At 35.4% G+C, this 22,407-nt stretch overlaps 1 protein-coding gene across 2 annotated transcripts; it reads left to right on the top strand.

Annotated features, from left to right (window-relative positions):
- The first annotated feature begins 2,498 nt into the window (after positions 1-2,498).
- Positions 2,499-21,347, top strand: shoc1 (shortage in chiasmata 1). Of its 2 annotated transcripts, none has more exons than XM_079416431.1 (29): positions 2,499-2,899; positions 3,191-3,311; positions 3,493-3,583; positions 4,517-4,698; positions 4,960-5,119; positions 5,321-5,423; positions 5,536-5,680; positions 7,468-7,563; positions 7,642-7,774; positions 8,141-8,235; positions 8,423-8,686; positions 8,855-8,884; positions 9,462-9,995; positions 10,221-10,382; positions 10,492-10,662; positions 10,776-10,871; positions 11,338-11,513; positions 11,793-11,856; positions 11,948-12,017; positions 12,120-12,295; positions 12,621-12,732; positions 13,931-14,039; positions 14,128-14,255; positions 14,483-14,570; positions 14,741-14,872; positions 17,699-17,848; positions 17,947-18,112; positions 19,800-20,144; positions 21,006-21,347. In XM_079416431.1, exons 1-29 carry the CDS (start codon positions 2,822-2,824, stop codon positions 21,089-21,091), a joined length of 4,263 nt encoding a protein of 1,420 aa, XP_079272557.1. In that variant the 5' UTR covers positions 2,499-2,821; the 3' UTR covers positions 21,092-21,347. The 2 variants fall into 2 exon arrangements, with proteins under 2 accessions (XP_079272557.1, XP_079272556.1); XM_079416430.1 differs by having other exon boundaries at positions 19,797-20,144; positions 21,006-21,289.
- The last annotated feature ends 1,060 nt before the right edge of the window (positions 21,348-22,407 follow it).

The following is a 22,407-nucleotide window of genomic DNA, read 5'->3' on the forward strand; positions in this document are numbered from 1 at the left end:
AAACCTGGTGGCCAACTACAAGAAACATCTGACCTCTGTGATTGGGGTCAAATACTTATTTGACTCATTTTCTGGATTATTTTGTTGTTATTCTGTCTCTCACTGTTCAGATAAACCTACCATTAAAATTATAGACTGAACATTTCTTTCAATGGACAAAAACGTACAAAATCAGCAGGGGATCAAATAACCCCCCCCCCCCCCCACTGTATGCACATGTACATTGTGTCTGTATGTCTGTTTGTTTAGAAGTAGACTGTGGCGTCCCCGTCTCACTACCTCACTCAGTTGTGTTATGGAATAACAGCTCCAGTCTGGGCTCTGTGGCCCTCTATGTGTGTGAAGCTGGATATCACACTGTGGGTGAAGGAATTAAATATGTCATTGTGTAACTCAGACGCAAAGTGGAGCAAAGTTAACATGAGATGTGAAGGTACTGACAACATTCTGTCATCATTTACTTACCTTCATGTCATTCAAAACGCATATGACTTTTTTTCTTTCGTGCAATACAACATACCAGCTGCTTTACACTTTAAGGTCATCATACATAGTTTCAGTTGGAAATAAACAGTATGCAGCATTTTTTCAGTGATCTTTATTCCTAACACTTTACACTGGTCCCATTAAACAGAGATAAACTGTGGGCCTCCACCAGAATTCCCACTAACAGATATACACTGGAACAAAGCATCTACATTGGGCAGTGTGGTTCAGTACAAATGTAAATATGGACTCAAACAGGAGATTGACAAAAACATGACAACATGTACATCAGATGGAACATGGGAAAAAGTGTCTGTAACATGTACAGGTAAACTGAACTGAATTCCTGCTATAATGATGTACTCTGTGTTCAATAGTCTGAGGTTAGTAAGATTGTTTTAAAGACTTTTTAAAAGAAATTAATACTTTTGTTCAGCATGGATGCATTTAATTGATCAAAATTGACACAAAAGACACTGATAATGTTCCGAACGTTTTCTATTTAGAATAAATGCTGTTCTTTTGAACTTTCTATTGGTCAAAGAATACAAAAATAAAATACTAAAAATGCAGCACAATAGTTTTCAACATTGATAATAATAAGAAATGTTTCTTAAACAGCAAATCAGGATATTAGAATGATTTCTGAAGGATAATGTGACACGAAAGACTGGAGGAATGATGCTTTGCATCACAGGAATCAATTTTTATCTAAAATATATTCAGAAAAATGTAATAATATTTCACAATATTACTGGATTTTCTGGATTTTTAATCAAATGTTTACTGTTTCATATTTATACATCTCATGATATGGACAATGTGTTCTACATTAACTTTTAAATCAACAATTGTTTTATAATAATGGTGAAAATGAGAAGGAGGTTTTTTGTTGTTGTTGTTTTTTTGGTAGTTAAGATGATCAGGTATATGCCTATGGATAAACAGACTGTCAGAAAAAATCCTGCAGCAGCAAAATAGTGTGAAAATTAATTACAATTAGTATAATAGAACAAATTCAAGTCCTTGTATTTTGTAACAAATGTTCTATATTTAGATCCACAAATTTCAGAACCATGTCTGTCATTCTGTGTTTTTCTGTCTATAGCACATTGTGGCCCTGCGCCAGAGGTGCCACATGCAGAGGTAGCATGGGACAACAGCACTGCAGTGATCCACCGCTGTGTTAAAGGACACTACAGACACACAGGAAGTGACATTTTAATATGTGACATCTCAGGAAAGTGGCATATCACCTCCCTGCATTGCAAAGGTACACATCCACAGTGGGATACTGAACCACAGTCTTTTGCCAGCATAAAGTTTGGCCCAATTTGTATCTGATTTTGTGTGTTACAGAGTTGAAACTGACAATTAACGATCTGGTGGTGATTAATGAAAGATGCCTGCGCTGGAATGCAGAGCATGAGGGTTATAGGGAGAAATACACAGTGAGTATTCATTTATTAATGAAATTCAGCTATTTCGTTGCACAAGTTGTCTTCTTTAATCATAAATGAGGCTATGTATCTCATCACAGGTGACATTCGTTGGATTGGGAGACTTCGAGCAGCTGTTCAGTGACAGGAGGAAAAAGATATTCAGCTCCTCTGCCCTGTGGCCTGATCTCTGTTTGAATCTCTTGCCTGCCACAAACTACACCATAACCATTACAGCGAGCCGAGTCCAAGTTTAAAAAATATATATTTTATTTCAGTTTACGGTTTTTTAAAGTAACAAATTTGGTTATTCTTTCACTTTTAGTCAACCACAATAACTCTGGCTAATGGTGGGGGTTTTACTATTTTGGTGGAAACTGTGGGATAAATTTCATAATGGAAAGTTTTTTCTTATCAAAAAAAAAAAAAAAAAAAAAGCTCAAATAATAAATAAAAATCAATCAATAAAATAACAGCTCAAATGATGAATCAAATATTAAATTAAATTTATTTTTATTATTTGATGAATCGGTGAGGTGGGCGTGGTCGTCGTTTAGCTTAATTCTGTCAATCACTGAGAGAGCGCGCGACGCGCGTTCATGTGTAATGTCTCGCCTCAGATAGTTTTAGTTTAGATTTGTTAGTTATGTCCAGTTTTAAGAGCACAACTGACCGGTTTAACTCGCTTGTCTTGTATTGATTAAATTAATTTAAGTACTCTATCGCTCGTCATTTCAATAGAACCTAATAGAACATAATTCCGTTTAACTGAGGCGGAAATATATGTACTTTGAAACTGCACTCAAATCGCGTGAAGATTATTCCACAAGAATTTGATATCTTGTAAAATCTTGACAATTTGTTCATGTTTTAAGCTGCTTTGGTGGTATTTCAACATGAATTCCTGTGGTCAAACCCAACAAAGTGCCAGTTTCATGACTGTCGGGTATAAAGGTATTGATTACATCTCTGAGGTGAGTTCCCACCACTGATCATTATAGATTATATAGAGGAGTGGTTCCCAGTCTGATTTCCATTGTATTCTGAACAACATTTTAGGTTTTACAACATTATTGAGATGTTTTTTTTCAATCTAAAACAACATTAAATTATACAAATATTCATGCATACAAAAAGCAGAAAAAAAGGAAAAATTGACAGGGTGTCAGTAGTACAAAAACTAGAATAAGGGGAAAATCCGGTATAAAAATATCAAATAAAAACTTCACACAAACTTCTAAATATAGAGATGTCATATGTTTCAGGCCTCAGTCAGACACAGAATGATGATCGGCTTGTTAGAACTTCCAGTTCCATTCCAGCTGGTCAGTAAGATCTACCCACACAACGGACACCTGCAGGACAAAGCTTACAGAGCACCATGGAGTAAGTGTGCCATGTTTGTGTTTAACTGAATATGAAATAAGTTGCTTTCATCATATTGACAAGAGCAGCTTTGCTTTTAAAATAATGTCCTGTGAATATCTGTGTTGCTAACTAAGCCCTTGAGGCTTTTTGTGATATCCAAAGAAATCATACCAACGTTGACTTGTGTTATTTTCGACAGAGAACAAAACCTCAGTTTGCACTCTACAAGTGACCGGATCTGTAATGGATGATTTGAAGACCAGCACACGTTTCAGTGACTGTTTGGAGAGGTTTGAACCGTTTCTGTAATGTCCTTTGATACGATCTATCTTGGCTTATTTTGTATTTGTGTCTGCAGATTAAATCTCTCCTGAAGATTACATTTCTCTCAGTTGTGTTTAAATGAAAAGTCTTTCCAAAATTGAAAATTTGCTGAAAATGTGTCCACCCCTCAGGCCATCCAAGATTTAGATGGGGTTGTTTCTTCATCATGAAAAGAGTCTGAGAAATTTAGCATTACATCACTTGCTGGATCCTCTTCAGTGAATGGGTGCCATCAGAATGAGAGTCCAAGCATCTGATAAAAACATCACAATAATTCACAAGTAATCCACACCACTCCAGTCCATCATAAACCATAAAAACACTTCCTTTGGTGAAAAAAAATCCATACAATGTTATGGTCTCTCATCAAAATCCACCAACAACAGTTCTTGATCTGTGACCATTCCTACTCCTGATTCAGATGAGATGACTTTTTCACTGGAGGAAGTTTTGTTATGCTCGGAAGCATAACAAAACTCGGAAGCAATGGGTTGAAGTTTTTTTTTTTTTAGCTGTTTGGACTCCCATCCATTCACTGCCGAGGATCCGTGATTTACTGCTAAATTTCTCCAAATGTGTTCTGATGAAGAAACAAACTCATCTATGTCTTGGATTTCTAGGGGGTGAGCACATTTTCAGCGACTCTTCATTTTTGTGTGAACTGTTCCCTTAAATCTTTGGTCTCAAACTCAATTCCTGGAAGGCCACAGCTCTGCACAGTTTAGCTCCAACCCTAATCAAACACACGTGATCCATCAAATCAATGTCTTCAGGATCATTAGAAACTTCCAAGCAGTTGTAATTTGGAGCTAAACTGTGCAGAGCTGTGGCCCTCCAGGAATTGAGTCTGAGACCACTGCCTTAAATGCAGGTTCTTCATATTAGACTGTTGTGTTTAGGTTTAATGTGTTGCAAACAGGAAGAGGTCAAGAAGAAGTGGTTCCCAGCTCTAACCCTGCCTCTCAGTGCAGTATTTCTACCACAGAAGCTCTCTGGCTCCTAGATGGAGTTGAGAGCAGTATTACCAGATCACCTTGGGAAGAGAGTTTTAGTCCATGTACACCAGATACATGCTGTGATGGTGAGAACTGGTGTATTCAGTATTATTTAGTGTCATTTCTGTATTTATTATACTGTACCAGTAGATTTTTAGCTGTGGTATTGTACTAAAAAGGGGTAGATGTGTTCTGAAAATACCTAAAATCACACAGCTTGCTTTCAAACGGGTTTTCAACGAGCTCTTTATATGTTCTTGGACCACAAAAGTATGATTTTTACCTTATGCGCTCATAATGGAAAATCTAGATGTTAATCCGTCCTTTCCTTGTCTCCTCAATCTTAGCTCTTTCTCTGCCAGAAGAGGCTATATTCAGTGACCATCTGCAGCAGTTCAAAAGCCACATACCACCATTTCAAAGGATGCTTCAGAGGCTGAACATCATGATTGTCTCGGATCCAGTTCTCAATTCATCAGTAAATCTCTTAGAAGAGGTTATTTTTAGGTACAATATAAAGCAATAACATTAGGGATTAGGCATAACAAATCTGAATCATTCACTCATGTGAAAGTTGACTGAGAATTGAACAAATATATGTAACCTGGCTTAGAGGAAGATAGAAACCATGCCTATGTCAGTTTGTCCTGTGTACTGTCATCTGATGCACTGCAATTATATTTTCAACTCGCCTGTATTTCCTCCTAGACACTGTGCTTCATATGATGCAGTGTTAGACAAGGTAACAGGGGCCACGTTTACTTTAAATGCTACAGAAGAGTTCAAAAAAGAGGCAGTACTGAACGAAGAGGTAATCTTCAAAACTAAATTATGTTAAAGTAAATATCTCTCTTGGTTGTGCTATTTGCGGCTAATGAAAAAAGTTTTGTGTATTTTAAATACCAGCTATGATTTCTTAACAGTCTCTGATGTTGCCTGTTGAAGTTCAAATGGACTGCTTTCCAAGACATGAGCCCAATTATTCCTTTGGACAAATGCAAGATTTTCTAAATGTCACCCGTGAACCAATGGAAGAATGTTTCCCTTTAAAAGATCTTCTCAAAGAAGGTAAAACTTGACACATACAGGTGCATCTCAGAAAATTAGAATATGGTGAAAAAGTTTATTTTTTCTTGTAACTTATTTCAAAAAGTGAAATTTTCATATATTTTAGATTCATTACATGTAAAGTAAAACACTTTAATTTTTGATGATTAGAGCTTACAGCTCATGAAAGTCAAAAATCAGTATCTCAAAATATTAGAATATTTACATTTGAGTTTCATTAAATGACCATCTCTACAGTATAAATTCTGGGTATCTCTTGTTCTTTGGAACCACAATAATGGAGAAGACTGCTGACTCGGCAATGATCCAGAAGACGAACATTGACACCCTCCACAAAGAGGCTAAGTCACAGAGGGTCATTACTGAAAGGGGTGGATGTTCAAGGAGTGCTGTATCAAAGCATATTAAATGCAAAGTTGACTGGAAAGAAGAAATTGGGTAGGAAAATGTGCACAAGCAACAGGGATGACCGCAAGCTTGAGAATACTGTCAAGCAAAGCTGATTCAAACACTTGGGAGAGCTTCACATGGAGTGAACTGAAGCTGGAGTCAGTGCATCAAGAGTCACCACGCTCAGACGTCTTCAGGAAAAGGGCTACCAAGCCACTTCTGAACCAGAGAAAACGTCAGAAGTGTCTTACCTGGGCTAAGGAGAAAAAGAACTGGACTGTTGCTCAGTGGTCCAAAGTCCTCTTTTCAGATAAAAGTAAATTTTGCATTTCATTTGGAAATCAATGTCTGGAGGAAGACTGGAGAGGCACAGAATCCAAGCTGCTTGAAGTCCAGTGTGAAGTTTCCGAAGTCAGTGATGATTTGGGGTGCCGTGACGTCTGCTGGTGTTGGTCCATTGTGTTTTATCAAGTCCAGAGTCAATGCAGCCGTCTACCAGGAGATTTTGGAGTACTTTATGCTTGATTTCCTTTTCCAGCAGGACTTTAGCACCTGCCCACAGTGCAAAAACCACTTCCAAGTGCTTTGCTGACCATGATATTACTGTGCTTGATTGGCCAGCCAACATGCCTGACCTGAACCCCATATGAGATCTATGGGATATTTTCAAGAGAAAGATGAGAAACAGTCGATCCAACAATACAGACAAGCCTTAGGCTCAATAGTGCCTCAGCAGAGCCACAGGCTGATCGCTTCCATGCCATTCCTCACTGATGCTGGAAGTTGTGCTAAAGGAGCCCCGACCAAGTGTTGAGTGCATAAATGAACATACTTTAAAGAACTTGAACGTTTCTGTTTTGCAAATGTTTTGATTGATCTTAGGAAATATTCTAATATTTTGAGATACTGATTTTTTTACTTTCATGAGCTGTAAACTCTAATCATCAAAATTAAAACAAAAAAGCTTTTGAAGTGTTTTACTTTACATGTTATGAATCTAAAATACATGAAAGTTTCACTTTTTGAAATGAGTTACAAGAAAAAATGAACTTTTTCACCATATTCTAATGTTCTGAGATGCACCTGTACATAGCACAAAATATACAAAGAGTATTTGGAATCTTAAAAGTGTCAGAATGTCATTTGCATTAGATACCAAAATATTAAAGCAAAGGTGTTGATTTTAAAGAAGAAAGAATGAGTATAAGCTAATCATTTGAATGAAAAATTTAAAACATTTGTTAGGTTTTAAATAATGAAGCAATAAATAGCTCAAAATTGCAAATGCCATTTGCTTTTATATTTTGTTATCTAATGGAGTTACAATCAGACAGTGTGACTTTTTGGTGTCGTTATAGTTTGTATAAAAGTCAATAATAATTATATTTCAATAATAGTCACATCTGCTGATGAACACACGGCTCAGTTGGAGGTCCTGGAAATGCTTGAAAGCTGCTTTGCTAACATCACCTTCAAGGAGCCACAATCTCCAGGTATGGGAAATTACTTGTGTGGTTCCTGCTGTAGATTGCTCTTCTAATCTCCAGTGACTTCAAAACCTTTCATTCCAGTTGCTTCAAGGTCTTATGCTGAGATGGAATTAGACCTGCTTCTTTCACCATGTAGTCATACGCTGTGTCTACCAGACCTGTGCATGTCCAGCAGACAGCTGTCAGCTGAGATTCTGTCACCAGTTTATAAGCAGTGAGTTTGTTGTTTTTGTTATAACAGGGAGAGAAGGCTGTAAATATTGTGCATTATATATGTTGAGACCTCTAGTACAGGCTTGTTTTCACTTGTACGTTTGTTTTCATTCTTTGAGCATTCACAAACAATTTTCTTCTTTATACCTTTTTAACCATTGTAACGTGTGCCATTGTAAAACCTGTAAATCTATTCCTCACAACCTCGTTTCCATCCTTGTTAAATTCACTATGGCGTCTAACCTGATTAAGGTCTATAAAGTAAATAGGATCAATTTTATTTTCATGTTGACTTTAGGATCAATGAAAACACTGCTCATAATAATGTAATATATGATAAAATAAATATGTAATGTACTTTTTCTAGGCATTTCATGTCAGACAGTGATTGTGAAAATATGGAAAAAGCTGTTTGGATGGCAGAGAAACATCCCCAATGTGTGGCTCGATTTTTACTTGCTGGTAATGTGTAGAAAATAATGTGAGAATAGAAGTGTGTATATTTACTTATATTAAGTAAGTTAAGCATTCACACAAATATTCCTATCTTGGACATTTTGTTCTTTAGTCAAGTATTGATGGCTAGACAAAGTTTTTTTTTTTTTTTTTTTTTTTAAGAGCCCTTAAACTCAAATGTGTTTTTGTACAGAACCACAGGTAGCTAAGCCATTGGTCCACATTCAGTCACTCCCAGAGCTTCTCACACTCCTGAAGGTGGAGATGGAGCAGGTCGCAGAACCCAAAGACAATATGGGCCAGTTTCACCTCACTGGCAGTACAGTGATGCTTCCTGAAAACGTCTTCAGAAATCTCTCCATCTATAAGAAAATGTCCACAGAAGACTGTAAGAGAGCTGTGAGAAAGCCACATGTGGATGAAACATTCTCACCACTGTCTTTTGAGAAAATAGATGGTAAGACAATACAATATTTGTCTCTTTAAAAAAAAAAATCATATAAAAGGCAGAAGGCAATATTACTATTTTTTTTTTAATATATATATATTTTAATTACGGTTTTAAGATTTTGTTAGAATGAAATACTACTCTTAAGTTCTGTATGTTAATGTTGTGTTTTTACAGAGTTGCTGAGTAAGTGTGCTTCAGATGCTGGTGAGTTTTTTTTAAGTTTCTCTCATCATTTCATTAAGATGAACCTAAATATATATTTTCCAGTCATGATTGTTTGCTTAATAAGGCAGACATATACTTGAAGTTTGAACAAACAAAATTGGAAAAAGGAAAGTCTAGAAAGGCTGGTGTGTTAACTGTTAACCATAAAGGTATATCATTTAAGTAAAGTTACTTCTGTGATGGCAAAGCTGAATTTTGATGAGCTTAAGAGACTTCTATCAAAAACATTTGTAAAAATCCAAACAAACAAAAACATTGTTCCAAACTTTTGACCAGTAGTATACAATGGCAGTAAAAGAGGCCAATCCATCAACGTTAAAATAATCACTTTTTTTTTTATAGTATAGCAACAAGATGCAAACAATATGCATTGACTTGATTTTAGTGCGAGTAAATCACTAACCTTTTTTTGTGTCTTACAGCTCAAATAATACAATATAAGTTTCAATATAAGTGCTGTTGATTGAGCACAACTTGTACCAAACGTGGACTATTCCTATCTTTGTGCAGGAAAAAAAAAGTCATATATACAGTAAATGTTATTTTGGTTTCTCAGCACTGCCACCTTCAGGTCGTCCCACTGCAGTTCACCTTTCCCAGAGTAAACCACTGCAGTCAGCTGTACCTGCACAGGTGGATAAAGGTATGACTGTGAAGTTCTTTATAATGGAGTCTCACCAACAAGACAGTTCTACAGTGACAACAACCAGAGGAGACTGTAAAGCTGCAGAGATAAAGCAACACCAGTCTAGTCCAGCAGCAGAAAGATTCTCTGGGAATTCCTCCATAAGTCCTTCAGAAAAGCAGCCCGTCATCTCTAAAGTGATTGAGAAGTCTAAGTTTTCTTCACTGAAGCCCAGTGTTAAACATATTGAAGTGATATCCAATATACAAACCCTTCCTAAGCAGTCAGAACAGAGAAGAGAAGATATGATCTCTAAATCATCTCCATTATCAAACTGTTTGAGAGGAAGAAAGAGAAATAATTCTGTAGTTCTGTCTCATGAAGACCTGAACCCTTTGTCGTCTTTTTTGACATTAAGAACAATGCAAATGCAAAAACCTCAATGGAGCAGTCTGACATCTGCAGGTAGAGTGAGAGAATTTATAGTGTTTATCGCAACTTTTCTTCCTTATTGTTACATATATCCAAGTGAAATGAGTTTTGAGCAAAAAAATGTATGTAAGGACTTGATTTTGTCCATTTCTTGTTGTAAGGAACCGCAGAATGTTGGGAGGAAATTCCTGACATATTTTGTTATTAGTTATACACTGACTGAAACATAAATATCTTATTCGGTCTAATTTCTTTCAGAGGTAAATCAGAATTCTACAGGAAAAGCCTTGCTAGAGAACAGAATAAAAACAGTAAATCACATCTCAGAAACACAAAGCAGTGTCATTGCCGCTGAGACGAGCTTTCCCCGTGAAGAGAAACAAGAGACCATCAGCCAGACTGTATACGTCCAAGCCACAGGTATCATCATTGCCTTCAGATTTTGAATATTGCATACATTTTTTTATTCATAATCATTTATTTGTTTGGTTTGAGAAATGAATCGCCATATTTCTGTTTATTCCTGTAGAGTGTCAAAGAGATGCATATAGGGAGCTGCATGCGTTGGCTCTGCCATCTCTGAGTAAAATGCAGGAGCTGGGCATATCTGCTTTGAACAACAGAGACTTTGGTACTCTGTCTTCTGAACTCACAAGATTCCTCGTAAAGCAGCAAGAGAGAACGCTTCGGACAGAACAGAGTCAGAGGAGACACCTTCTCACACATTATAAGAATGCACAGAACAATGTGAAATAGCCAAAGATCATTACATGATGGTTTTTAAAGAGAAACATTTTGTTATTTTTGTGGCAGATGGGGACAGTGTGTTTAATGAAATGACACTGCTACATGTTCTGGTCATGCTGAAGGAACATGTTCTTCTCACATGTGACCTCAGCACAGCCACTGGTAAATATCTGCGAAAAAACACTCATGTCTCATAGAAAATGGTCTAATATTGCTGAGAGGAACATTTGTTTAATAATCAAAAAGCATGTCTAATCAATTGAGATCATGAAACTGTTATGAATTATTTTTTTTGCGTTGTCTGTTTGACTTTTTCCGTATTTATGATTCAATACAAATTCATGATCAAAAACAGTCAACAATTTAATTTAATCTTTTAAAATGTCATCAAATGAATAGATTAACAGATATTTACTGTTCGAATTTAAACAAACTGTAATATTCTTTCAAAGTTTTAAGAATAGTAATATTATTATTTTATTGGAAAAGTACTTTCTACCCTACTTTTGGTTTATTAACCTAAAATATGCCAAATTCTGTGGCATTGCTGTCTGGCATAAACTGATCTCATTTATGTTTTGATCATTTAACTGTAGCTCACACACCTGTAAAATCTGCCTTTGTTTAGGTTACCTGGTTAATATGAAGGATTCCTGTGCTCTGAGCTGTCTGGATGAGCTGTTGAGAAAGTTTGAGGTGCTGCAGTATCTGAGTCAGAAGAGACAAGAACCCAATCCTAAACTTCTGGAGCTCCAGGAGCAAATCAACACATGGATGAATTCCCATTCTAACCACAACACTAAAGTGAGATTTACAGTTTAAACTATATTATCACACAGCTTTATGTAAAGTTGAACTTTATTTGCATATATACAGTACACTTACATGAACCAATTTATACTATATAGCAAATCTCAATGTACAATATATTATCGCCTATGTTATTGACTATAAGGCATGATATTAAGTCATTATTCTGTAAAGCTGAAACATGTGTTGTATAAAGCACTATAGAAATCAAATTTACTTGACTAAGCATACTTTTCATGTGAGTGTTTAATGATTGTTGTTGAATGTGAGCAGGTTCTAGTTTTGATAGTGAACCGTGTAAACACAGAGTTGCTTGGAGCTCTCAACCAGGTACGAGGTGAGTTAACTTTTCAAGAGCCCTCCAGATTTTATAAGACAGGTACTATGTGGTGATTGTCCTGTCTAATACTGTGTGTGCGTGTGTTTAGGAAACTCTGTGTCTGAAGTCATCCCCGTTGAAGGAAAGAGTAAAGTTGTGAGCAGAGAAGTGATGGACAGGTTTATAGATTTTTTTAAATTTTTTATATTGAATACATGAGGTCTATATGTATGGTCTGATGTAATGTATTATTTGTTATTGTCTGTCTCCTCTCTCCTCAGACTCTCCTGCAGTAAATGTCTTGTCGTGTGCAGTCAGCATGTTGGTCCTGACTTCCCGTGGCAGAGCTTCAGTGTGGTGTTTGAGCTTCACTCTGTGGGTCACTCACCCTCCGGCAGTGTGTGTTCAGAGAGAAACATCAACTTTATCTCCTTCTCCACTGCAGTGCCTGAAACCAGTCAGTCCAACAAACCTAATGCTCACATGATGTTGATGTTTAATGCACAATTATCTGGATCTGTGAGGTTTCAAGTGTTAGTTCTCAGTTTGACGCTGCAGAAATAGAATCCAAGTGTTTGGTAAAATGTCCTGTTGCTTGCTATTTGTTATTAGCATGCAAGATATATTGTTCAAACACAATGTTATACATTTGAAAAAAAAACATACTGTATTTTGACTGATAAAATATAAAAATTAGGATGATTAGTTAAATTATATATTTTTTCAGTGTTGCAATATATATTGCATTTTTGTGTTTGGTTATTTGAATCATTCATTTGCAGATTTCTCAGAAGAATCTACTTCTGCATCATATCTGGACACTATTCCGTTTGTGTTGCTTGTCACTGATGGTTTACTGCAACGCTTAAAGATGCAACGCACACTGGAGACAATGTGAGTTACTCAATAGTTTCTGTCAACTACTTTGTCATGGTTTTAAAAAAGTGGGCAAAATAAGGTGGCTAGCGTGTGAAGTCTAACACATTGAGATGTAGAGCTTTTGCAGTATTATAAATATATATTTTTAGTATATTCTCTCTCCCTCTCTCTATAGTTAGACTATAATAAAACCATACCACAGTTGCATGACTTCAGTGTTCACCACAACTAAGCTTTGACAACTCTTTCAGTCTTTATTATTTATTTAATATTGATTTTTGATTTAGAATAGTTTGCAAGAGTGCTTATAAATGTAATGAGGCTGTAATAGCGGACTAGTGAGTACACTGTAAAAAATTTCAGACCTCCCAACTTTTCTAGTGACTGATTACATCTAAATTTTTCCATTGGCCCAATTGAATTTCTGCTAACTGAATTTGATCAATTGTGGCAAAATGTGTTGAGCCAATGGAAAAATTTAGATGTAATCAGTCACTAGAAAAGTTTGAGTTGGGAGGGGAGTTTCCCTTTTCAGTGTGATGTTTAATGTCACCAAAAACCTCTGTAGTCCCATATAGCAACTTGTTAGCAACCACATTTAAAAAAAAAAAAACCTTGAGTAGGGTATTACTGATGTATGTCACCAAATAAAATGTGAACATATCTTAGGATGTTAACCACAGACCTTATTTCAGGCATTTAACCAAAAACCCATTCAGAAATCCAATTTACTTTGGTACAGTGGAACTGAAAGTGCAAAAATGCAAACTTGTTTCCTTGTTTTAGGACTCATTCCAGCAGCATTCTATTTTTTCATTCAAAACTATGTATAATGTATAGGCTCTTAAAAATAAAGGTCCCAAAAGGGTGTTTTTGCAGTGGTGCCATAGAAAAACCATTTTTGGTTCATTTTTCAATTAACAGTTTTTAAATTATATTTTTTTCTTAATATGAAGGACATTTTAAAAATCAAAAGAACCCTATTTTTCACTAGATTTTTTTATTTGTCACATACTATGCACAAATTAATATAAAAATATTCGTCACATACTTTTTTATTCGTCACATACTTTTATTCGTCACACTATGAGTAACCTATTGTGGAATGGAAAGATTCCATGGATGTTAAAGGTTCTTTATGGAACCATTGGTGCCAATAAAGAACCTTTATTTTTAAGAGCGTATACTGATGTACAAAGACTGTTGTTGGCAGGTACAATATGGTTCTGCTGGAGAGGAAACACACTCCGTCTGCACTGCAGCTGGGTGGAACCCATTATGATGTCATCACTGTGGACGAGAACACCGCCATCCTCATCCAGGTGACGCTCTATACACACACTTGCTCTACCATTCACAAAGTGACCCTGAACGTGTAAATCCTGTGTGTGTGTGTGTGTGTGTGTTCAGGAGCTGGGTGAGCTGGACATGAGGATTGGAGTGGCATCTGAGCGTGTCGTCATGAGACTCTCAGTCCTCTGTCTGCAGTTCAGCCGCTGCTGGGTCATTCTGCACTGCACCGAGAACCACAGGGCGCTGTCAGTTTGAAATACATTTACATCTGTCTGATCATGTTAACAATAACCCTGCATTACATTTGCTGGATGAAATCTTAGTCATTTTGGGGTGCTGATTCCAAAAATTGTCCCTGTTTTGCTCTAGCATTTCACACTTTATCACAATGTGTATTTCATTGCATGTTTGCTTTCTTGTATTGTCCCATAATCTACATATGTTTTAGTTCCTGTTTTGTCCCACTTTTAAGGATTTCCAGTAACATCTATATCAATCTGCTTCATATCTACTCTGCATCTGTGTTGTTTGGAAACAAGTCTGAGAAGTTTGATGTCAAGGTATTTTCTTCCTCACTTATTTTTAATTATCTATAACAGACCTCAAAACAAATGTCAGTGTTTTTAAAGGTTATGCCAATGCCAGATGTAATATTTCCTTGTATGCTCTGAAAATTTAGCATTCAAAGTCTGTGTCCATTTTTGGATCATGGCATATGTATGTGTATTAGGTGTTACTGGTTTGTGAGGAAGAAGAGATAGCCAGCTACATCTATAAGATCTCCTTTCATACGCTGATGAACTCCGAGAGAGATGGACTGAGCTGGTTGGATAGAGACTGGCTTAGTGTGCAGCCCACAGAGGTAAATGACTGGTCTAAAATGTTTCTAGTAACAAAAAAACAAACAAATAGATTACCAAAATTTAAATTAGAACTGTGTACACAAAATGCTGCAGACAAATATAAAAGTTCCTGTCAGATCTTGTTTATGACTTTTTGCATTTTAAAAATGCACAAATTAATATAAAAATATTTCGATTTATACATTTTCTTTGGCCAGATTAGAAATAATGTTTCTCTTTCAAATGAGAATTAGAGCAATGTCTCTGGAACCAATATGAAATACAGTTTGATAAATTGTGTGTATATAACATTTTAATAGTTCAGTTACTTCGTTAAAATATACCTAAGGTAAAAACAATATATATTTAAAGAAAAGAGCTGCTGTGTCTCTATTTTTTTGTCAACCTTAACAGATATGAATTAAACACTTCTAAAATCTTCATAGTCATTCTTCAGTCTGAAAGGGATGTGTGTGTGGGTCTAGTCGACTAAACGGTACAGCTCCTACAAAACAGTAGTCGATTACACGGGGGAAAAAAAACAAAACATGATGATTTTATCATTCAAATTACCATAATTTTAACATTGCATTTAAAACATTTTAAATAAGTTAAAATAAATTTTTTGAAAAAGTATACATATCAAAATATTTAAATATATAAATATTTTTAAAAGCGTATCTGGGCGGAAACTACCTCGGACCTCGCATGCGTTTTCTTCATGTAAGTTGCGGCGAGCTCAAAATGACCACGCGAAGAACCAGCAAGGTGTGGGATTATTTTGAATTAGAAGGAAATGGAAAAGTTTTGTGTAAACTGTGTAATGTCAGATTGGCTTACAATAACCTTACTGGAGCATTGCGTAATCATATTCAATACAGGCACATTATATATGCGTTAGCTTGGAGGCTAGCCAAAGCCAGCAAATGTCAATCATGTCATACACTACAACCTGCCGCTGCGGTCCGTGATCCCATCCACGCCGTCTATTCCTCTAAACGGTGCGGGATTTCCAGGCTCTTTTCAAAACTGTCTGCTTGCTTGAAGTTATCTCTCTGCGCGCCTGTGACTTCAGTTCCTGCCAAGCGTGTGTTTTCTATTTTTTTTTTTTCAAGTGCAGAATCGCCTCTAGTCCAGTCTTTCGCCAGACCACGTTAACATGTTAAATTCACTGAACAAATGCACATGGTCTGAGTAAAGGTCAAATTTTGAGATGGTCCTCACTGCAGAACACAAGACCCAGGGGGCGAGGTTGGATCCAGATCCAACTCCTCCCACCTTACATAGACCTAAACCTACCCGTCTCCACCCCTTGATCCCTAAATCCACCCATCTCCACCCATTGATCCCTAAACCCACCCGTCTCCACCCCTAAACCTACCAATCTCCATCCCCTAGATGTGGATCCAGCCCCACCCCCTGGATCTTTGTTCTACAGTGAGGGGCTACTGAAAATTTTCGCACATTAAAAAATAAATACGACCTCACGTTGTGTCAATCATGTTTGCACACTGCCTCTGAAACTTTCGTCCGTCATAAAAAATTTTGAATCAGGTTTGATTTTCTGCGTTTTCGCATCCGTTGCATGCATTTTGATAGGAAAGGATGAGGAATATAAAAAAAACGTAAAAACGCACGTGAAAATTTCGGACTCCGTGTACAATGACCTTAAGTAAAACGAGCATGAAAACATGAAATTAATTTTTAAAAGCTGTTTTAATGCTATTCCTTGATAATCCTTCCTATTGTTTTTGACTTTTGTTTTAATATGTTGGCTAACGTTATATGAAAATTAAGAATTCTGTCAGTCTATTGATTGATTTTTCATTTCTGCATTGCTCCAGCCGATCTGAATAAATAAGCTATGCCCTGGTTTATGTTGAGTGTATGCGCTTCCTTTTTTTTCTGTTAAAGACCGACTAAAATTAAGTGATGATAACGCGAGGCAAGTATACGGCATAATCGTGACCTGTTTTTAGCAGAATCCATTGAGATCATTATTGCAGTTTTTCTGCATTCCAATGCATCTCATGTTTTTAAATTAAAAAAGTGCTCTTTGCGATTGGTTTTCGGTCCTTAGTATTAAACTATACATACATGATGCTTTTTGTTTCTAATTGTTTAAGCTACGTAATTAATTATATATGGTTTATAAACATTATTTTAAACAATATGCACTTTTTTCAAAGATAGTCCTGTTATTTTTATTGCTCTGAAGAAACATACATGAGTAATATTTTGCTCGGTGCGCCCTCTTGTGGCCTCAGGAGAGAAGCCAAAAGCTTTTTTCCCCCCTAACATAAATTATGCCTTTTAAATTAGAATATAATTCGAATATTGATAATATTTTAGTACACAATTCGAATTTAGTTTTTTAGCCAATTTGACAGCCCTAGTGTGATTCAAAGATTAAGTATTTCAAGTGAAGGCTGTTATAGACACGCACGTTTTTTTTTTTCTTTTGCCATTTTTGGGGGTTTCTAGCTTTTAGACTTGTCGATTAGTTGAATACAAAACTTCCGACAGTCAAATTAGTCGTAGCGCACATCAACACACAAGCTCCAATGTTTTTTTTTTATTTTTTTTTATTCTAGATATTTTTCCTTTGTCAAATCCAATATTTTTCAATCACTCAAACTGTAAAGAAAAATAGATAATTTATATTATTTTAAGTAGGTCCTGGCAGTTAGTAACACCAGAAAAACTATTTTCTGTAGTTAATGTGTGTTACATGGAAAAATTTAAACAACTGTCCACCTCACCAGATTTTCTTCAGTAGATGGAGCAAAAAGTTAAAAATTATTCGGTGTTCAATTCAACTATGCATTAATGTGTGTTTGTTTTAGGCAGAGCGTTGCCTTCTGCAGTTTCCCTGCATTAATCCTCTGGTTGCTCAACTGATGTTGAGAAGAGCTCCATCACTGCAGTGGCTGCTGGGAGCTTCTTTCTTTGAGCTGCAGGAAATGTTCCCACAGATCCCTCACAAAGTCATTAAGGTAGCACTAGTTTCACTAGTATTCAGGATCAAACTATCTCAGTGTACACTGTTGGTTAATAAAGCTTGTTGACATTTTCACACTCTGTTTTTCTGCAGATATTCAGTGACATCACAGCTGAATCCAAAGTCAATAAGAGTGAGACTACATCCTTCTCAAACATAAACAGCCAAACTCACTCTCCCCTTTGGGAACAGGATCCCGTTAAAGCACAGACACAGCTGGAGGATAAGACGCCGCCTAACCAGTTTACAGAGCTGATTCGTCAGTCTTAGCGTTTTAAAGACAAATTGCTTGAACTTCTTAAACAGGATCCAAAATAAACACTCGCCAAGCACTAAATGTTCAAATAAAATAGCTTTGGTAATAATATATATTTATGAAAAAAAATACAAATTTATTACTACATTACAAACAATAACTTTTATTGCTGTGTGAATCCTGGTACAATTCACATAATAAGTAATGCTTTTATTTAGCAAGCACACATTAAATTGATAAATGATGTTAAAAATATTTATAATGTCATAAAAGATTTCAAATAAATGCTGTTCTTTTGAACTTTTTATTAATCAAAGAATCCTGAGAGAAAAATACAACACTGCTTAATAAGAATTTTAATTAGAACAGTTATTGATAATTGAGTACCAATTATAATTGAGCCACAAATCAGCATATTAGAAGGATTTCTGAAGGGAGTAAGGATGCTGCATATATATGTTATTAACATAAAAAACTTTGATTATTGTACTTATAGTTCTCAATTTTTACTGTAAAGGATGCTGAAAATTAAGCTTTGCATCACAGGAATAAATAACATTTTGATCAAATAAATACAGCCTTGGTGAGCATTAAAAATCTTAATTATTGTAAACTTGACGAAGTATATTTATTGAGGTTTATATTTAAACTTTGTATTTTTATTTCAATTATCATAGGCCGCATTTACACTGCATGGTTCAAGTGACCCAATTCTGATTTTTTTTCCTCCCATGTGGCACAGATCGGATATGGCCCACAACCGTGTAAGCAGGAAAAAAAATTGTATGGATTCTGATCATCTCCGATCGGTTTCAGGCCTCATTCATATGTGGAAATAAATCCGATATGAATCAGATACGTGCATTTGTGCCTGCAGTGTAAGCGGTCAGATCGGATATTATAAATATCCCCTGTAAATGCGACTCCTACGTCATTGAAAAGTGAGGTTTTTTTTTTTTAAAGATTTCGTGGTACAGACATACCTGTACCAAATGAAACATCTCTAGTTGAGTAGCAGAGTATTAATTTAGTTTGTTTGTGTTAAATAAAAGGCGATCTGACGCTGAAATGTGTTGCTTTTGAAATCACCCTGAGTGCACTTCAGTCCCGTTCGTTCCATTGAAACCACAAAATAAAATGCACACAAACATGTCCCTGCCTTTGATATACAACCACTGATGAACACATTTGGTTTTAATTACTAAAAAAACAGACATGTGACATGCTTAACAATAACTACATTCCAGTCGCAAGCTTTCAGCGGAGCTGCGTACATCACTGCTGAAGAATTTTGATGTATAGATGTTGCCTAATTATTGCGTTAAAAACGTTTCTATATGAATTCCATGTCAATATATTAACCTCAATGTACTATTCAAATTGATTTGTGATGTCATATGCTCTTTTTGGCTTGTTTCACCAAGTGTAAAATGCACACATTGGATACGGGTCACTTTTAAAGGAAATGTAAGCACATCGTCCAAAAAATCGGATATAGTCACAAAATAACGTAATTGATCGTTAAGAGTTGCAGTGTAAATGCAGCCATAATGCTAAATATATATTTTACTGGCTAGTTAGAAATCTACTGTATATGGTTGGCAAAAGTTAATTTTGGATCCTGTTTAAATGTATAAATTTAGTATTTTTCAGGGCAGTCATTTAAATTGCTTCTTCATCTCATTAGCAGGTCATAACAGCATGAGAGGAGAGGATACAGCTCATTTTTACTCATACAACCCATTAACGCCAAGCCAGTTCAGCCGAGGTTCAACTACCGCGAGCGTCTGGCAGCTACAGGGTGAAGGATTCATCCAAAACCCAGCTCTCATGCCAGGCCGAGCTGTTCCACGAGGGTCTGCCCATGTTCCCTTGGCTCCTCTGCCCACTCCTGAAGTGCTGGGAGGCAGAAACACTCCGTGTGGATTCAGCTCTAGACCACCGAGTCAGACTCACTGGAGCTCACCTGAGAATGATCTGCCCAACAAGACAGGAGGGGAGAGGAAGAGGCGAGGAGGAGAAGATGTGCACAGTGGTACAGATACACACACACACACACACACACACATTTCTAACCTGCATGACTTCCTTATCTTCTGTGGAACACAAAAATGACATTTTAAACAATATTTAAAAATAGTCTCAATTAATTTTAGAAAATATGATTCACAAATGCATGAGCTAATTATCTGTATTTTCAGTTAACTGTCTTTCGAACAAATAATACTGCAGTTAAGAAAGAAAATTTTAAAAGCTGTCAAATCAACCATTTGTCATGATTGTAAAGAAACTATAAAGTTTTTATTAAATTGAAATAGATTTGTCAGATTTTTTTTTTCTTCACAAAAAGTTTATATATTTGCATGAGTTTATGAACTGCTGTTTGTAAACATATCAACTTTTTTGCCAATGTGAATTAGCTTATGCTTTTGAGAATAATATTTTGTAAATAAATTAATTTGGCTCCACACAGAAAAACAATTGGTGTGTTAAATTTTGCTCAGAATCGGTATGTTAATTTTCGCTCATTTTACATTAATTATAAAAAAGGCAAATAACACGTTGAATTGAACATGAAATGTAGTGAAGAAGACTGAAGTAGTATTTTTTTGTAAAGCATACCACAATAATTAACAATAATTATTATTATAATTAATACACAACAATAAATGTTTGACTTAACACTTTGACAAATCTTGATTTTGTATTTATTTATTTATTTATGTTACAGTGCATGGAAATCCCATTGACTTTCACTGTACTGTCAAAAACACATATTTGTTCAAAGTATTTATATGAACTTTCTCAGTAAAAGAAATTTAGCATGAAAGAATCAGTGGTATCTGGAGGGCAGGAGAGTTTTGCTCTATCAGTCTGTGTCTGTGTTTATTCCCAGTGTTTCCGCACAGCAAGAGAGGAAGACTGCTATGTGAGCGAGTTCCAGGCAGGAATGACGGACAGACCAGACTGAGATTTTTCTGAGGAAGTTTTGCTACTTTAAGTATATCACTCGCTTGAGTGATAGTTTCGAACATTTCTCACGCTCACCTGTATTTTCAGTTTTCATGTAGAATGTAATGTTACATTAATAAAATTCAGTCAAATGTCCGTTAAAATATCTTTATAATTGATCGTAAATGTATAAAATGAATGGTTTATAATAAATGTAGATATTGTTCCAATAATTAGTACATATTAATGTTTAAACCATAATATTTACTATAATGACAGTTGCATTAAAAAAAGAAAAAGAAATCAAATAATTTCTTTTTATACATTTCAATATATTTTATTATTTATATTTTATTTATTTATTTATTATATATTTGACTGGTTTATAAATACACACACATTTTCTTAGATTTAATATTTTTTATTATTATTTATTTTTTAGAGGGTTCCAACAGTTGTGACAATTTACAGATTTTGTCCTCCAGGGCTTGAAATGTCATGAAAATTTATGAAATCTTGAAAATTTAATATGCCCAACTTTAAAATATTTTAGAATATATAGCTATGAATTAATGCTTGTGAGTGTAATTTATGTAGCATGTTTTTATGTATTATTTTTAAAAAGTTATTAATGAATGGAAAATGTATTTATATATATATATATATATATATATATATATATATATATATATATATATATATATATATATATATATACTTTTTTTTATTTTTTTATTAGAATGCTGACAAATTGCATAATTTTAGATTTAGTATTTGTATTTATCATTTTTTACAGGGTTCTTCACAGTCATTGTTTAATGTTAAATACAGTGAATATGTATTTTTCTAATATGCACAATTCTAAAATTATTTTGATTTTACAACTATTAATATCTACTTGTGAAAGTAGTAATTAGTCATTTCAATTTTTTTTTTTTTAATTCATGAACAGCTGGAAAAGTCTTTGAAATGTACTAATCCAAATGTTTTAGAATTACAGGAGATCATTACATTGAACTAGATTTATCTTTTTAAATGTGCTTCTTAGGGTGCAACAGAAGGTTTGAGCTTTGATTGTTTTAGTGCCGTTTTGTTTTTTTCACTAATTATAAGACTCCAGAATTATGTGGCTCTTTTATCTACTGACCTTTGACCTACAGTTGAGAGTGAGCGTATCTGCACACATGCATCTGTCAGCTTTATAGACTGTACACAGAAGCAGGTGTAAAGAATGCAGATGAAAGGGTTCTATTCAAACGTAACACTTTCTTGACAAACATGCGGCGACTTACACGTTACTGATGCAATGCTTCTTATTTAGAGGAGGTCACGCCAGTCTGCAATTG

This window comes from Barbus barbus (assembly GCF_936440315.1).
Source record: "Barbus barbus genome assembly, chromosome: 5".
Taxonomy (NCBI): Eukaryota; Metazoa; Chordata; class Actinopteri; order Cypriniformes; family Cyprinidae; genus Barbus; species Barbus barbus.